The 17,284-nt window shown below is 32.7% G+C and overlaps 2 protein-coding genes across 3 annotated transcripts; one reads left to right on the top strand and one right to left on the bottom strand.

The window, feature by feature from the left end:
- Window positions 1–1,257: 1,257 nt before the first annotated feature.
- Window positions 1,258–14,240, top strand: LOC135832761 (uncharacterized). Of its 2 annotated transcripts, XM_065346225.1 has the most exons (14): window positions 1,258–1,430; window positions 1,935–1,994; window positions 7,011–7,169; window positions 7,451–7,645; window positions 7,727–7,846; window positions 7,932–8,043; window positions 11,216–11,339; window positions 11,450–11,585; window positions 11,764–11,838; window positions 12,201–12,326; window positions 12,403–12,529; window positions 12,622–12,748; window positions 12,830–13,014; window positions 13,279–14,240. In XM_065346225.1, the coding sequence occupies exons 1-14, from the start codon at window positions 1,382–1,384 to the stop codon at window positions 13,568–13,570; spliced, it is 1,887 nt and encodes a 628-aa protein (XP_065202297.1). In that variant the 5' UTR covers window positions 1,258–1,381; the 3' UTR covers window positions 13,571–14,240. The 2 variants fall into 2 exon arrangements, with proteins under 2 accessions (XP_065202297.1, XP_065202307.1); XM_065346235.1 differs by lacking the exon at window positions 11,764–11,838 and having other exon boundaries at window positions 1,268–1,430.
- A 1-nt stretch (window position 14,241) lies between these two features.
- On the bottom strand, window positions 14,242–15,246 carry LOC135832789 (dolichol-phosphate mannosyltransferase subunit 1-like). Its single transcript, XM_065346270.1, has one exon. The coding sequence runs from the start codon at window positions 15,107–15,109 to the stop codon at window positions 14,393–14,395; it is 717 nt and encodes a 238-aa protein (XP_065202342.1). The 5' UTR covers window positions 15,110–15,246; the 3' UTR covers window positions 14,242–14,392.
- Window positions 15,247–17,284: the final 2,038 nt, after the last annotated feature.

The raw sequence follows: 17,284 nt of genomic DNA, 5'->3' as shown, positions 1-17,284 counted from the left end.
AGGTGGTATTGGTAAAATATGCTTCCCCAAGATGTTCATTAGACTCAGGTAGCTTACGATGTCTGTGAAATTACTACTCGTTCGTCTGTGATTTTTTTACCTTCCCGCTCTTCTTGTTGGTAATCAATCTTGATCGTTTATCACTCGCGTATCGCGTATGTAATTTTTCATTTTTTCGTGTATCGAATTATGTTATTTAATTAGCGTTTCAATTAAGATTACGTTTTAAAACACTTCGAGCGTGTGTTCCGCTGTCTTATGAATTGATAAACCTTTCCATCAGGTAAGCCCCTCATCATCATTTATCCCATGATGATCATCATACTTCAAAAATCACCTACACCTATGCTATATGCAAATTGTTTACCTACATTAGTAAGTTTCGGTGTTAAAAACCACTCGTTACGGCGGTGATAGATTAGAAGTTGATTAAATTTTAGTTTTTTCTACGGATCAAAGTTCACCGACGCTGTATACGATATCGATTACCTTACCTGAAACGTATACAACGAATTGGCTCTTCTTTGCGAAATGAATTCCGCCCTTTCTACCCGTCAAAAATATACAACCAACCCATCGATCGTTGGAAAAATGAAAAAATTGAAAACATCGAATCGTAGCAGTATCGTATATTTCGTACGTTCCTTCGTTAATACATGTGAATGGTACGAATACTACGAACACGAGAGAGCTGTCAAATGAATGAAATGAAATCATCGACGTGGGATATACATAAATATTGTTATCAGTGACTCATCGTATATGTCATTCGTTCACGACAATTTATAAGTCTGGCGAGGTAACCCGTCGAGAAGATTTTCTACAAAATCAACTTTCGAGTTTCGAGTGAAATTCGCCAGATGCAGCGAGATAAATTCGTACTCGTACGTTCCGATTGCGAATGGCAATGAATCAATAACGATCAGTCGATCAACAATCAAGGTGAATTTTTTCCTCGTCGAAGATGATTGAATTAACTCAAGACGCAGCAACACAATCGATATAGATAATTTATTACGAAAACTCAACGATATCGTAAATTTGCAAACATGCAAAATACGCATTAAAATGATACCTGAGAATTTACACAAGTCACGATACATATCTATGGGTACTCCGAATAGGAGGAATTAGTATCGATATAACAATAGGTTACCAATGGTACGAAGGATCATTTATATTGTAAACCAGAGTGCGTAGAATTTCGCAATTTGCCTACGTTTGTTGGAATTTCGAGGAAATACGAAATTCTTTCCTCTCGGTGCACTGGCGGTGACTCACACAGTCAGTGTAAGGCGAGTCTAATGTGTTGTCTTGTTACCCAGTAACCTTGTAACCGTTAATGTTGAAAACACAGTGACTACAGGTTATTATTATTATTATGATGGAAACGATTTATAAAACCGTCGTACTACAAAATAACATAACAGGTAATTAAACGAGAATTTAATTCAACCCAGTTTCAGTTTCCACCAGCACCAGTATCGTCCGTAGGTACTACGAGTAGGTAGTATTTCATTCAGTGAAAGTGCCAAGTAGTACTTGAACTTGGTTTAATATCGTTTTGTATTCGATGACATTTTCCGTTATAGATCAACCTATCACTACTTTCAACCTTTGCTCTCATCTCGTTAAACGTTGTATTGCACATTTTCCTAGTAAATTACCACTTACCAGCCATCGAAAAGGATCGGGATCGCTTTCGCGATGGCCTTCGAGAGTTCGAATGGGTCCAAAGAACGGTTATTGTAAACGACGTGTTGCTTTGCTTTGATGTTCGTTATTCGTGTCTTGGCTGGTAGTCGAGCTCGCAGTGTTTTATGTGTCATTATCACTTCACTCTATTACGATTAAAGTAGTCTACTGTTAAAGTGTAATTTGTTTGAACTGGTCGTGTCGTGTTCGCTCAAGTGATCTGTGTTGTGTGTTCACAGGTAGTTCATCTGTACGGTTTAAAACTACGGTATCAGCGAGCATGGTCGACGACGTACAGGGTAAGTGTGAATTTTTTCAGCTATTAGTCGAGATATGAAATTTATCAGCTGTGGGTACCCATATTTCATATTTTTAGATTACAAAATACTTTACAATATGTACTCAAGTCACACGCGAATGCAGATAAGTACATAGATCCGATTGCGTGGTTTTCGTTGAATTTTTTTTTTCAAATAAAAATGAAACTTATGGGTGGTTTAAGAATATTTAACTTCTTCGAAATTGAAATTAATTTGAACTCTAGGGACGTGACATGGGACGAAACATTCCTCGTCATTCTCCGAAAAGGAAATGCAAATCGGTTTATGTGGTAGTACATAAATGAATGGGCGTTGGAAAATCCTATACATTTATGTAGGAAGAACCTCATTAAGTTAATTTACTAATATCAACATCGTTAAAATAAAGAATAAACCAATTATTGAGCTACGTTGTTTCCATATATTATCTTTATGGAGTTATGTTTTCGTTGATTTTTACGGTTCGGAAATTGCAGATTTTTTTTTTCTTCAAATTTATCGTACGTGACGCAAATTGAGGTTGATTGTAAGCGTTTTTATCGTATTTTGGAACTCGAAAATGGTTTAATTTGATATGGGCGTTTGACTGATGGGATTACAATTTAGGGCATTATTATCTAAATGTGATTAAAAGCGAAGAATTATTGCGACTAAATTAATGAATTTGGATGATTGTAAATTTTCAAGGTTGTTGATCATTGTTTTACGTTTTAAGTGGTTCAAATATAATTGCAGACAAGGCATGTACTGAATTTTTTCGAAAAAATTAACTTCAGTAGTCAAAAAAGCTAGAAAAAGTAACCAAAAAAGTGATAAAGATAAAACATGAAAAAAAAATTTTAATGCGGAAAAAAATACCAAAAAATTCTGTTTTTTAATTTAAAAAAATTTGGACTAATTTTGCAACTTGTTTTGCAAAAAGCAGTCCCAATGGCAATCTTAGCAAAAAGCAGTCCTTTTTGGGAATTATTGGATAAAAAATGCTATTTTTTAGCAATTTCTGAAAAAACGACATTGGATGATTTTGATGATTCTTTGAAAAAAATACTTTTGGCAATTTTGCTAAAAAGTAAGCATTTTTGTAAGAAAACAAGAGCAAGAGTGTAAAGACTAGGACGATTTTAGAAAAAAACGTGACTATTTGTTAGACAATTTAGGGCTGAAAAAATGATATCAATTTTTTTGTAATTTCTGTCCAAAAAACGAGGTTTGAACAAATTTTTGGAAAAATATGAGACTTTTTGGATTTTTTCCAAAAAAATTGGCTTTTTTGCTAAAATTTAAAAATTTTTGTCATTTTTGAAGATGCTTGAATTTTTGAGAATTTTTGGTAGAATGCAAGATTTTGACAATTTTACCAAAGGAAATGCATTTGCCAGTTTTTGGCAAAACAGCTAAAATTTTGGACAATTTGTTGAAAATCAAGCAAACTTGGCAACTCTGCTAGAAAGCGAGATTTTTTGTCAATTTTTTTGCAAAAGGCACGACTTAAGCTATGGAAATTATTGGCAAAAAATAAGGTCGAAAAATTGAGAATCTTGAACAATTTTGAATAATATAAAGTGGGATGTTTCGGATTTTTCTGCCAAAAGCGACTAGCAGAAATTTTTGTAACTTTTTGAAATTTTTGGAAAAAAGTGAAATTTTTTGAGATCTTTTGACAATTTTGGAAAGAAGCAGAACGTGGCAGAACATTATGGCAAATATTGAAAAAAAAATTATTATGACAAATTTTTTTCGTCCACGTCTACAGTTGAATTTTATCAGGCGATTTCCGAAACACCCCGTAGAATTTTGCTTACTATTATTAAAATAAAAAATGGGTACCAAAAAATGAAGGTTCTTACATTCGCAACTGTAAAATTGCAAGGATAGAGGATATCCTTTTGTTTGTATTTAGTTTTGAAATATCACAATCTTTATTACCTACTTTTCATAAGTGACATCAGAACTCTGCATTTGATTTTAGAAAAAAATACAAAGAATTACGTAACTTCTATTTTTGTTCAATGTTTTCTAGTTCATATTTCATCGTTATCATTGCCTTAATGTAATACCTATGTGCTCGAAAAATTGCATTATATTGCGAGTGGTGCGTCATTTTAGGTTTTTTGTTACGTACGTATTTTTAATGCAAAATTCTGGTGATCGAATTTCATTTATTAATCGTATCGATTACCTAATTTATGTACTTCGTCAGTCCTTCTCCTAATCTTCGTCTATTTGATGATGAAGTGTGAGACGGAAATTTTTGTACATTTTTTTGAATTGCAATTTTCAAATAATTTTGAGAAATTTCAAGAAATGGACGATAATGAAAATTATGTTTTACTGAAATATTACAAGTTAAAACATTTCTTTAACGTTAAAAAATTAAATTGGAAAATTTTTCTATGAAAAAACAAATAAAAACATTTGCTAAAGAAAAGTTTGACGAACTATTCCAGAATTTGAGAAATTAAGATTATCATGTAAAGAACAGATTTATGCACATTAATTTTGAGTCGAAAAGTCAAAAAATTAAGCATTTTTATAAAATAAAATAAAAAAACTAATAAAAAAATCTCCCAAAAATAACTATGAAAAAAGCATTAAAATACTTTGCCAGAAAAAATCAATAGGTAATCGAAGCATTTTTCTGTTAGACTGTTTCGATGAAATCTAAAATATCGACCCTCCCCCCCCCCCCTTTATTTTGAGTCAAAAAGTAAAAAAAAATATATTTTTTGTAATGTAAACAAACAAGAAAAAACATCAAAATGCTTTGCCAAAAAAATCAAGAATGAGCTATTTCAAAACCTTCATTAGAAGAATAACTAAAAGAAATAAGATGGTCATCTCATGAAATGATATTTTATAATTCGAAAAGTCAAAAAAATTAAGCATTTTTGTAACGTACCCTACAAGGAAACAGGAAAAATTTACCAATACTTACATATAAGAATTAAAACAAAAGAAAAAATAGAATTAGATCAAAGATCAAAGGTCAAAATATTGATCACGTCATCTTTAAAATAAAGATCTGATATTCTTAGAATATTGGAATAAAAATTTCTAAACTTTACCATTAAATATCATTAATAGAATTTCTAAATTATTATTTTTTTCAAGTTTGCGAAACTCTGGCGCATTATTTGCCTTTATTTTAGGAATTCAACAGAATTTTTTCAAGTTTTAAAAAATCTGACAAAATAATTTTTCAGACTTTGACCCAATCTTATTAATTCATCAATTATTTCCAGTTCTTTATCCTATAGAAATTTATGTCAGTACATTTTTTCAAAATTTCAAAAGTCTGATTTGACATAAAATGCCAAAATTTTTTCGTAATTTTCTCCAAATCACGTCGGATGTTATGTAGGCCTAATCTAATTATTAATGAAATAATTTTTTTCAAGGTTTTCTCAACTTTTCTTGAATTTAACAAAATATCAGATGAATGCCATTTTTGAGCGTTTAGCAAGATTTGAGCAACTTTTTGATTCTCAGTTTGACTCAAACCGTTATAAATAAAATTGGTCATTCACTTGATTCGTTTGCGAACGATTCACTCAGAATTGATGAATCATTCGACAACCACTGAATCACTTCACCTCAAACTCAAAAATAACTTTCTAATATGTTTTGTCAGACTTCTCATCGTTATTTGGGATTCCAAACATTGAGTTGAGGCAATTGACTTGAGTATAGACACTGGACCTGCTTAGAGCGGACAGGTCCAGTGTCTATAGACTTGAGCAAAAAACATATCCTTGATTTGAAAATTCTTTCAGAGAGAAGACTCTTCATTCATTTTTATAAAGATTCTCCCCAAAAATCAAAAATGTTCAAAAAATTTGTACAGACCTAAATTTTCATCTTTTATTATTTTTCCTCTTTTTTTGTGAGGGGGGGAGAGTGGGTTCCATTATTTAGGAACCCGAAGAAAGTTTTTTTTTCTAGAAAAGAGACAATTCTAACGTGGAAATGAGAAATTTTCCGCAATAAGTAAAAATTATTGATTTTGATTCATTCAATTTTTTTTGTTGATTTTTTTTTTCAACTTTGAGGGGCTCCTTACTACGGGGTCAATATGGTTCGGAGGACTAGGGAAGGTTCATTTTTGAAAAGGGGATTATTTTAAGGAATTCTGACGTGAAAACAAATTATTTTGGATACATTTTATTTATTTTATTTTTTTAACGAGGGAAGGCTACTGGTCTCACTTTTTTTGTAGATAAGAGAAAAATTAAAAAGTAGAAATTATTTTCTCACCTGAGGCAATCACTTTAGGAAGTGGGAGGGGAAAAATTCCAATTTTGCAAAATAAGGTACCTACCTAGTACCTCTACCTACTCCAAAGATTTAGTATTCATTTTATGTATTTCTTCAAAAAATAATTTTTTGATTTTTAGTCGAGGTTTTTTGAGAGATTTCTCAGAAAAAAAGGTCCACGGATTCTTTCAAAAAATGTGTTTATCTTAAACGTTTACTGCCTCGTAGAATTTCCCATGAATTAGCTCATTTTATATCAAGATTTTTTTCCAGCGTAGAAACGTTCTTTTACAAAAAATGCAAAAGTATGCTGTATACGTGATTGACCTCATTCTTGGAATCTTTTACTTACGTGCAATTTAAAAAAAAAAACAACAAAAACAACCGAGTATGCAGTACACTTGTGTTGCACGTACATGTAAAAAAAAAAAGTTTTTAATCGTTTACTTTGAAATTTTACGACATCGTTGAACCCATACAAATAAGTACATGTAAATGAAACAGATACGGCATGTTCGCTTTTATCTTCTAAAGCTCGCCAAGTCGAGTCGTTAACCCGATCTTTTGTATACATAAAAAAAAAAACTTTCATTACGTAAGAATGAAAGAGCACACAGTGACAGAAAATGATAAGTGTCTTTCAAGGATTGATTACTGATTAAATCATAATACGTAGGTAACGCGGCGATCGTGATAATAATTCACACCTAATACGTTCCGGGTATTTTAATTTGTTCGCAGAATACGTTGTTTTAACGCCCAAAGGCAAAACTACCAATTCGACGATATTGGTAGTCGAGCGTTGCGCCAGTAAACAGCAAAATAATGGAAAAAGCAATGTACACGTTGCCGGAGGAGAACACCATGGCATCATCGTTAACAAAACAGCAGTTTCACACGGTATAATTTTTTACTTTACGATTATGTATTATGCGGCCATTTCGTGGAAATAAAAATAACAAAACTTAACGAGTGCGAATAATACACGAGTAATTGTAAATATGACGGAAATAATGTACTGTAGATATTTTTTATTTGATTATGTTAATTAGTAGGCTGTACATTTCGTAACAGCGGCAGACGGAATTTTAGTTGTATTTGTCGGCGAATTGAGCAAAGAAACAATGTCATTGCTGTAGGTCTTACCTTGTGTGTTGATTTTTTTTTTCTACTCTGAATAGATAATGGTGAGATTTCAAATCCGGATGTTACATTGGAATTCAAAGTGTATCTGGTGAATGCGCAGACTGGAGCTCATACTCGGGAGAGTAGAATTTTGAGATTTTCGTTTAAACCGAATGTACTTCTCAGCGAACAGTCTACCATCGCTCAGCATATGTTTAAAGATTTAGTCAGCCCTACTGAATTTCCCAGAGGTAGGATTTTTTTACAAATTAATACTATCGAGCGTCTTGTAAAAATTTCCGAGTTATATCTGTGATGTTTATTTTTCGTAGATTATGTGGGATTTATTAAAAAAATCATGAAGTTGATGCAGAATCAGTACGTGACAGTCAAGAAAATCGAAGTCGAATTAAAACAATTGGAAGAAATTGAAGAAATACCCAAAAGACCTCGTAAGATTATTGTTTTATTTTGCTCGAATTTATCATCATAAGTCATTGAGTTGATAATAGAGTCTAAATTTGATTTTCATTTCAGTTTCCGCCGATGAATCTATATTAGGAAAAGCTTCCGAACTGACCGAGAAGAAGTTGCTCGATGTTATTGAGTCATCGTATCCTAATCCGGTCACGGTTCAAGAACTGAGCGTGTACGTTGGTTTTCATTTTATCGCTGATACATACTAATAGTTTAACCTTGAATTTTTATTATTTATCAATTTCGTAGAAATTTTTATTTTTATTTTCGTCGAGTCGAGTGGAATCGTTCGTTTGAGTAGCTGTTTCCGTAACACTATATTTGATTTTTGAGGAATCTGTCTGGAAATTTTGGTTATTTTTTTTTTAGGCAGAATTTCTCTTTTTTGAATCATTAAAATTTGTTTGAATGCGGTAGCGAGCAGGGAAGAGTGATTCGGTATGTTCTCACAATATTCAAAGTGTGGGTAAAATATATTCACTGAAAGACACGTGGGGAATGACTCATAAAATCGAGGTCACTCGAGTTGTCCAAATGGAAAATTCAAGGTCCTACGAGGTTTCCAATTTTCCAAAATTGTTCAAAAATTGCATAAACTTCGTATCAACTGATTTATCATTTCGAAAAATTGGACATTTTGAGATTTTGCAAGGCTCATGTCTAATTTTTATCAAAGAAAAAGTAAGTTCAGTTACCAAAAAAATGTCAGAAATGTAACCAAAAAAGTGGCAAAACATGGAAAAAAATTTTCATATAAGTTGGAGAAAATTAGCCAAAAAATTTGTTTTTTTGATGTTTTATTTTTTTTTTGACCAATTTAGCAACTTTTTTGGTAAAAAGCGAAACCTTTTGACGATTTTTGAAAACGAAGTGAATTTTTGCAATTTCTGAAAAAAAAAGAATTTTGAGCAAAAAGCAAGACTTTGGCAATCTTTCCAAAAAGCAACACCTTTTGAGAATTATTGGCAAAAAAGTTGTGTTTTTAACGATTTCTGGCAAAAAAAAATCAAGGCATTTGGGTGATTCTTGAACGAAAAAAAATACTTTTTGCAATTTTGCTAAAAAGTGAGAATTTTGAGTAAGAAAAGCACAAACCAGAAAAGTAGGACCTTTTGTTGGAAACCAAAAAATGATAGGTGCCTATTTTTCGCAATTTTTAAAAAAGTCCGATTTACTGAAAAGCAAACATTCTAGTCATTTTTGTAAAAGCGAAAATTTTTAGCAAAATGCAAGAATTTGACAATTTTTTTAGCAGAAGAAAAGGCATTTGGCAATTTCTCGCTAAAAGTCTAGAATTTTAGACAATTTGTTAATAAAAAACAAGCACACTTTTTGAAATGTTTGGAAAAAAAGTCAAATTTTTCAGCATTTTTGCTCCACACAAGTTTTTGTTAATTTTTTGCAAAAAGCAAAATTTTGACAATTTTAGGGAGAAGCAATTTTTTTGGTAAAAAAAACGTTTGCAATTTACGTCGAAAAAGCGAGAAATTTGTTGATTAAAAGTGGTATATTTTAGAATTTTTTGCAAAAAACGACAATCATTTGCAATTTTTCTAAAAAGCGAAAAATTTTGTAAATTTTTGAAGACGCGAGATTTTGTATTTTTTGGCAAAAAATCAGAACTTTAACAATTTTAACTGAAAGCAGAAATTCTAGTTGGGTCAAGAAGGGGGAGAGGAGCAAAAAATAATATTATATTTTCGCAGTTCCTGTCAAAAAAAAAGAGAATTTTGTACAATTTTTGGAAAAAGGTGGGACTTTCTGGAATTTTCAGCAAAAAGTCGGTCATGTTTTTAGCCATTTTGCAAAAGAGCAAAAATTTTTGTCTTTTTTGAAACAGTAAAGATTTTTGACAAAAAACTGGACTTCTACAATTTTGGCAAAAAGAAAGACTATTTTAGCCCGGGAAAAAGGTTAAACTTTTGAACAATTTTTTATAAAAGAAGGATCCTTTTTGAAATTTTTGGAAAAAAAAGTAAAATTTTCCAATACTGCTGGAAGCGATACTTTTGTTGCCAACTTTGGCAAAAAGCAAAAGTTTGACAATTTTTAACAAAAATCGGGACTTTTTGGCAATTTTTGGAAAGAAATATACTTTTTTGCAATTTTGATAAAAAAAGCAAAAACTCAGGACAATAAATTTTGAGAAGTGGGACTTTTTGGAATTTTTTGCAAAAAAAAACAACAATCTTTAGCCATTTTTCTATAAACGTAAAAATTTTTGTCAAAAAGCAGACTTTGGCAATTTTTTGAGAATTATTGGTAAAAAATTATACTTTTTTGCAATTCTTGTCGAAAACGTGGCCTAATTTCTGGGAAAAAATACCTATTTTTGAGTAATTTTTGGAAAAAATTGAAGAATTTTGGAATTTTTTTTGGGAAAAGCGACAATTTTTACCAGTTTTGCAAAAACCGAGACTTTTTGGCAATTCTGACATGACGACAGAAGTCGAGATAGAAAAATAACCGAGTATGAGCCCTGGATTATGAGAATTTTTCATTAAAAAAAATGTGGGCCCTAGAAGTACAATTTTTCTTACTGATGTCAAAAGCAACCTTCAAAACGCGTTTGCAGTTTGAATTTGACTTGGAATAGAAAATTCCCACAGTTGTAGCTGCTCAATCTCATATTTCAAAATTTTGAGCATTTTTTTGAACAGTTTTGGGCTCAAGAAAGACACTTTTCTCTCATCGTATCGGAAGTGAACCCCTAAACGTTTTAGTGGTTGGAATATGGTCTATAGAAAAGATTCCCAGAGCTGTAGCTCTGCTATCGGGCATTTCAAGATTGAAGATTTTGAACCATTTTATAAAATTTGAGTCCTTCAAATCCACTCGAAAAAAATTGGCTCCTGAGAATACTATTGTCCTCATTTATGTCAAAATTTGGTCAAGATCTGACCAAAAATGCGTCTTTTTTGGAAAATAATCAGTCGTGTAATTTTTTTGACCATTTTTTTTTGTTTTTTTTTTTTGAAAATTTGTATTCCCTTAAAATGCTGAATTTTTTTAAAAAGTCTGGCACTATTGATATCAAGTACCGATGGTCGGGTTGAAAAATGAATAAAATCGGCTAATGTGTGATCGAGAAGTTTCCTAATCTAAAAATTTTTTTACTTGGTAGCAGAGCATGGTTTTTTTATTTCAAGTAAAAATGTGACGTGCAGTGTAGGTTGAGGTAGCAGTTGTCTGTTTTCTAAATTTAAATTCGGTGAATTTTTCCAATATCAGCTTCAGTGTCCCTCAGTCTCTTTCATTTCGTAAATGGGGCGGGGAGGGGGGGCTTCGAGCAAATTTAATTTCATTTCTTTAAATTTCTAATTTTATTGTAATTCATTTTCCAGGCATTACGGCTGGGAAGAAAACCAGATTAAAAACTACCTGAACGATTTACAAAGCAAAGGCCTAGTTAAGCCGTTAGATCATGGAGCATTTACTAGAAGAGTTCAAGATGATGTTGATGTTCAGGTTGGTACCTTTTTCATAAAAATGCTCACCTTCAAGTTCATACAGAACTTTCTTCAATTTTCTCATCGATGGCTTTATTTTCTCAAATATTCGTGTTTTTTCCCCCTCAGATCGTAAAACAAATGCCAACCATCGTGAGCGCCAAGCAACCCACGATCGCCATAATAACCGCCCAATACTGCGAAAAAGTAGCCGTCGACGCTTTGATCGAAAATAAAGAAACATACGTGAGATACACGACCGTAGGTGAGATATATTTACACCTGTAGCGATACGCAAGTACCTACGCGTATTCTTTTACTATTTGAAAACGATGAGTCAGATTTTCTCACCATTATTCACGCGTACGAAGAACACATCGTGTCGTCGATCGAATATGTAATATCAACGACGTATTACGCATTAAACGTTTAAACATTCTTAGGTGATGATGATAATTCTGATTGTGAATCGAATCATGGCCATATTACGGAAAAAACTATCTTTACTACGCGGTTTGGTAAGATTACTGTAAAAGTGTAAATGCTCGTGTGTCTGTCTCTCTCTCTGTACTGGCTTCTTTGTCTGAGTCGTTTTGTTCAATTATTGGGTAGTGTACTTTGTTACGTAATGTACGCAACACACTTTTATGCAAGTAGTGTCATCAGTGTTCGGCTCTGGGGTGTATGGGTATTATTGGGTAATTTGAGATGATGATGACGTATTATCGACTCAGGATTGAGTAGCTCGAATGTGTATTTTTTTTTTTTTTTGTATTCTTGTCAGTGTCAAAGGTGATGGGATCTGTGTATTTTGTGTGGAATGTGTTAGACTTTTATGTAATTAGATGCTAATATATTTTTTTTTTATTTTTTTATACAGGTGAATCGAATGTATACACATTGGGTAATATCGGTATACATAGAGTTGTTTGTACGAAACTACCAACGGTAGGACATACCAGGGAAGCAATGATTGCGGCTGGAAACACCACTACTAGGTTACTAGGTAAAGTGTTTATTTGAGAAATTAATTCAGATTTTCCAATTCGAATTTAATTTTTTGTTTTTTTTTTATTTCTCAGGAACATTCCAAAAAGTGGATTACGTATTATTGGTCGGAGTAGGTGGAGGAGTACCTCACTATACAGATTATAAAAAACACGTAAGACTCGGCGATGTGGTTATTTCTCACGCAGTTGATGGCAAAATGTATCTCTACGTTCATTTTTTTAGTGATCTATTAATCGATTTTTTTTTTTGAATGTCAATTAAACGTAAACTTATTCGTATTATTTTTTTAGGCAAGTTTACACGTATTGCGAGAACGCCAAACATGATCCCGAGAGTGGAACTTACGAATTTGAAACCAAAGACTACCATCCGACCAATTTAGTTCTACAAGAAATTGCTTCCAAGTTGAAATCTGAGGTAATATTGCTACGTTCGTGTATTTGCAGCATACCTACATATTTGGGGAGAAGAATTAATATTTTTCAATTGTTTTTACAGACTGAAAATAGTCCTAGTATAGCTCCATGGCTTAAATACATAGAACAAGGCAAGAAATCGTTGAAGAAAGAAAACAATCAAGATTTTTCCAGGCCTTCGGTCGAATCAGATAAATTATACATGTGCATAGGAGAAAAAGCTATCATCGAAGTGGCTCATCCTGTTCCAACCGATGGAGATAATAAGTTAGTAATGAAAAATAATGCTCCCACCTACCCTCCCCCCCAAAAACTAGACTTTCTGAACATTTTGATCGAAAAGAAGGAATTCTAACAGACTTTCGACACTTACATACTTTTTTACATTTGTAGAAAGTTAAGGCATCATTTCAACTTTTTTTTCGACATATTTGCATTTTTTTGGAGCAATTTCTACTAACATTTGACCACTTAATTTCATAAATTTTGTTCGATTTTCATTAATTTTTTCATATTTGTAATTTGCTACAGATTCGAAGGCATTCCGAGAATCCACACAGGACCAATAGCAGCCGGACGTGTGGTCGCCAGAGACGAACAGCTAAGACAAGCTTTCGCCTTACACAGTTCAGCTTTGGCATTCGATTCAGAATTCGACTCGGTTATAGAATCGGTCATCGGAAGCTGTAGGGAAAGTTTCGCCATAGTTAGAGGTATCGCTGACTACAGAGATGGCACCAAGAGATCCGAATGGCAGCCTTTTGCTTCGATGAGTGCTGCAGCTGTTGTTAAAGCCATTATCGATATGATGGAAGAGTCATGATCGCAATACATTTAGCATCGAGATATTTGCTTTTACGTTTTGTGTTTATCTAATCATTTTTTTTATTCGTTCATTTTTTTTTTACGCAGATTCTTCTCATAATATGCGTTATGATGAATCATGATTTTGTTTTATATATATATTTTTTTAGATATTTATTCTTTTAGTTACCTGTTTAAAATTTACGTAAAAGATAGCGTTGTTTTTGTTTCGCCTTTAATTATGTGTTCGTATTAACATATCGGCTGTTATTGTTCGTTTTCATGTTTGCCAGAGGTTGATAGATTATTGAGTGAGTTAGGGCGAAATGCTTCTGTTGTGTATGACTAATGTCGTTATCGTTTTTCATAATTTATTTTGATTGTTTCGTTGATTTATTCACTCGTTAGAGTTGTACGTATGAAACGAGTTGCCTGCAAAAGGTGCTGTTATTTTGTGTTTTTGCTATAAGCTGATTTAACTAAGATGATTCTCAAGAGGTGGTTGTAAAAGTTGCGTAATTCAACTTTCTATCGATATATTTCGTAGCACTAGTAATTTCAACGATTATACGTATTATTTATTTATCGTTTAAATAATTTCTAGTCCGCCTTTATTACCCTAGTTTTTGATTACATTTTGTTATACGTAATTATTTAAATCATCAAAAATTAAAGCACTAGAAAACTAACTCGATTGAATTGATTTATTTCATCAAATTCGCATTTCAACAGTTCACGATAGACGTTAAATACCGATAAAACATATCAAATGTAAAAACTATACAATATCACAATTATTAAATACAAAATAAAAATGCTCTCAACGCATACAATATACATATTAAGTAGTAGCGAATAAATACAGCAGTCCTTTAACAAACTGAACGACTTCCGAAGCTCCGAGCTTCGATTCACCGTATAATCGATCAACGAAAGCGATAGGTACTTCGCTAATAGTATACTTATTCTGTCTAGCTCTAACGATCATCTCCATTTGAAAAACGTATCCCTTCGAAACGCAATTCTCTATAAGTTTCTCCAAAACAGGCTTCTTATATAATCGAAAACTTCCAGTGAGATCCGATACTCCGGGTCGAAGTAGAAATTGGGTTAGGAAATTGGCACCACAGCTCATCAACTTCCGACGAAAATCCCAACCGTTGACTCCACCATCGCCGATATACCTAGTACCGGTGACAATATCTGCGTTATTGGCTTGTTGTTTAGCGATGAATTGAGGAATGTATTTCGGATGATGAGATAAATCAGCGTCCATGATTACGATGAAGTTTCCGGTGGCGTGTTTTATACCGTGTTTGTAAGCTGTCCCCAGGCCGAGTTTTTCTTTACGTGGACGTAGCACGATGGTATCTTCGCCGTAGATTTTTTGTAAGTTTTTGGCCACTTCGAGAGTACCATCTGGGCTGCCGTCGTCGATGATGATTATTTCAAAGCTGTAGTCGTTGGCTGTCATGTACTTTACGATCATCCATATTATTATCGGCAGGTTTTCTTTCTCGTTGTAGGTTGGTAGTAGAATTGAGTACTTGGAAGACATACTGGGGTTTTATTTACCTACGACGAAATCGAATGCATTATTTAACGGAAAATCGCGAAAATTTGAGAAAAAAATGTAATACCGACGTGTATTTTGAATATTTTTGTGTTTTTCTGATAAGAGCATTGGTGATTGATAACGATGTTGTTGTTTTGTAGTGTAAGGTAACGAATGTAGGAAGCGCTGCGCTGCAAATTTAGAATTTTTAAATTAAATTTAAAATTTAAAATTATAAAAAAATTTTCAAAATTCAAAAATAAATTCAAAAATTCAAAATTTAAAAATGAAACGAGGCATTCTGCCATTTTTGAATTTTGATTTTACCATTTGTAAAGTAAGCGGCACAAGGCACAGGCACAAGCACAACTGCACGAGGGTCATTTTCAAAATTATAATGAAAATGACCCTCGCGCAAATTCTCAAAAATGAAAAATTGTACATAATTATATAATTTTCATTTTTGAGAGTAATTTAGTTCACTGTTCACTTCAAGGCGAAAACTGCAAAAAGGCGAAGAATCAAAAATCGTAATTTCGCTCAAATGAGCTAGAAAGCTGAAATTTAGAACGTTTCCTATTCTGGAATCTGGACCTCTGACCTCTCAAATCGATTGGAAGTACTGGTTCTGGTGCCTCAGTGGAATTTTTGGAACATTGGAAGTTGTAGCTTTTAAAATCAAAGGCGAAAAAATCAAAAGTTTACCTAGAGGTAATTGAGCTTTGTAGTGCGGGACTTTAAGTTTCAGTAGGAAAACTGAATCTGAAAATTCTAATTCAAACATGTTTTGAAGGGAGGAGGTCAGGAGGCTGGCGCTGGAGGAAATCAACATTTTCATACTTTCAAAGAAATTAACCTAACTGGAAAATTTCAAACTTTGATCGAAAAAATGATAAGTCTTGCAAGGGATGGGAGGAGGATCAAAATTCAAAATTTATTCATCTAATCATCTAAAGGTATAAAATAAAAATTCTGAAATAGCCAACAAAATAAATAAGACTTTTTCGTAATTATTTTGCTCAAAATCAAGACCACACTTTTTAGTTTTTTATATGCACCAAGACCCTAACATAGAAACCAGTACCTATAGTACCTACGAAAGTTGGCAAAGAAATAAGAATCAAAATCAAATGATAAATTTCGAATTCGACAAAACATTCGGAAATTGGAATTCGAATGTTGGATTGGATTAGTTGAGCTCAAGCTTTCATCATCTTCCACTATAAATTATTTAACGTACCCGTTTTGAAATAAATACGAAAGCCAAAAGACAGGAAAGCAATGATGCAATGAAAGCATTTTCTTCCAATAAGACAACTTTCCATAAAAGAATAGAAAATCAAAATTTGTGACATAGGTACCCAGATAATTTCTTCTGCTTTTCTTAAAGCGGTTATCAGTTTATCTCCACAATTGTTTCAATTTCAAAAAACAAATTAAGATTTCGAAATATGTTAAACATATGCAGATTTTCTCTTCGTATTCTCATATGCATCCAAAACTCACTCATCTCACTTCTTTTTGAAACAATAAAGTGCCTTATCTACTAAGTAATTTTTCTGCACAGACATGAATGATTTTATTCATCTATAAAGATAATTTTCCGATTAAATTCAAAACGATGATCACTGACCGATCAGTATTATCTACCTAACAAAATGGAAATCTTGAATTTTACGAAAAGATACTCACGATATTCCTATACCTAGGTACTTTCAAATTCTAAAAGTAATAAGACATATCTAAAGATGCATCATCGGTCATAATATACCTAGTTATGCGATATTTTCTAGTTTGTTGTAAAGTGCTACAGTTCGTTGATGTGATTTTCTCGCGAGTCGTTATTCGTTAACTTAGTTGTTTGGCAATAGGTTCCGCCGTGTTTACAATGAAACCGTACGTACGTTTCTCTACTCTCTTCGCATTCTTTCATTCAATTGAGTTGATTTCAACGTCGTTTTCTTTTCTAATCTAATACTTACTGTTGTTTCTTTATTCAAAATTTACGAATCTACCTAAATGAATTAATTACGTATCATATTCGCGTTCGTCTACGGTCTAATATACCTAGATATCTGTGTAACGAAAATCATCAATGTTGTTGTTGAAGTTTCGAAATTGTTCTTCGTTTATTTTGTGGTTTCGTCGCACCACCTCCTCCTTTAAAGTTTAGTTATG

The sequence above is a fragment of the Planococcus citri genome, chromosome 1 (assembly GCF_950023065.1).
Source record: "Planococcus citri chromosome 1, ihPlaCitr1.1, whole genome shotgun sequence".
Lineage (NCBI taxonomy): Eukaryota > Metazoa > Arthropoda > Insecta > Hemiptera > Pseudococcidae > Planococcus > Planococcus citri.
Note: the sequence above shows the minus strand (reverse complement) of the source record. Positions and strands in the feature narration are given on the sequence as shown.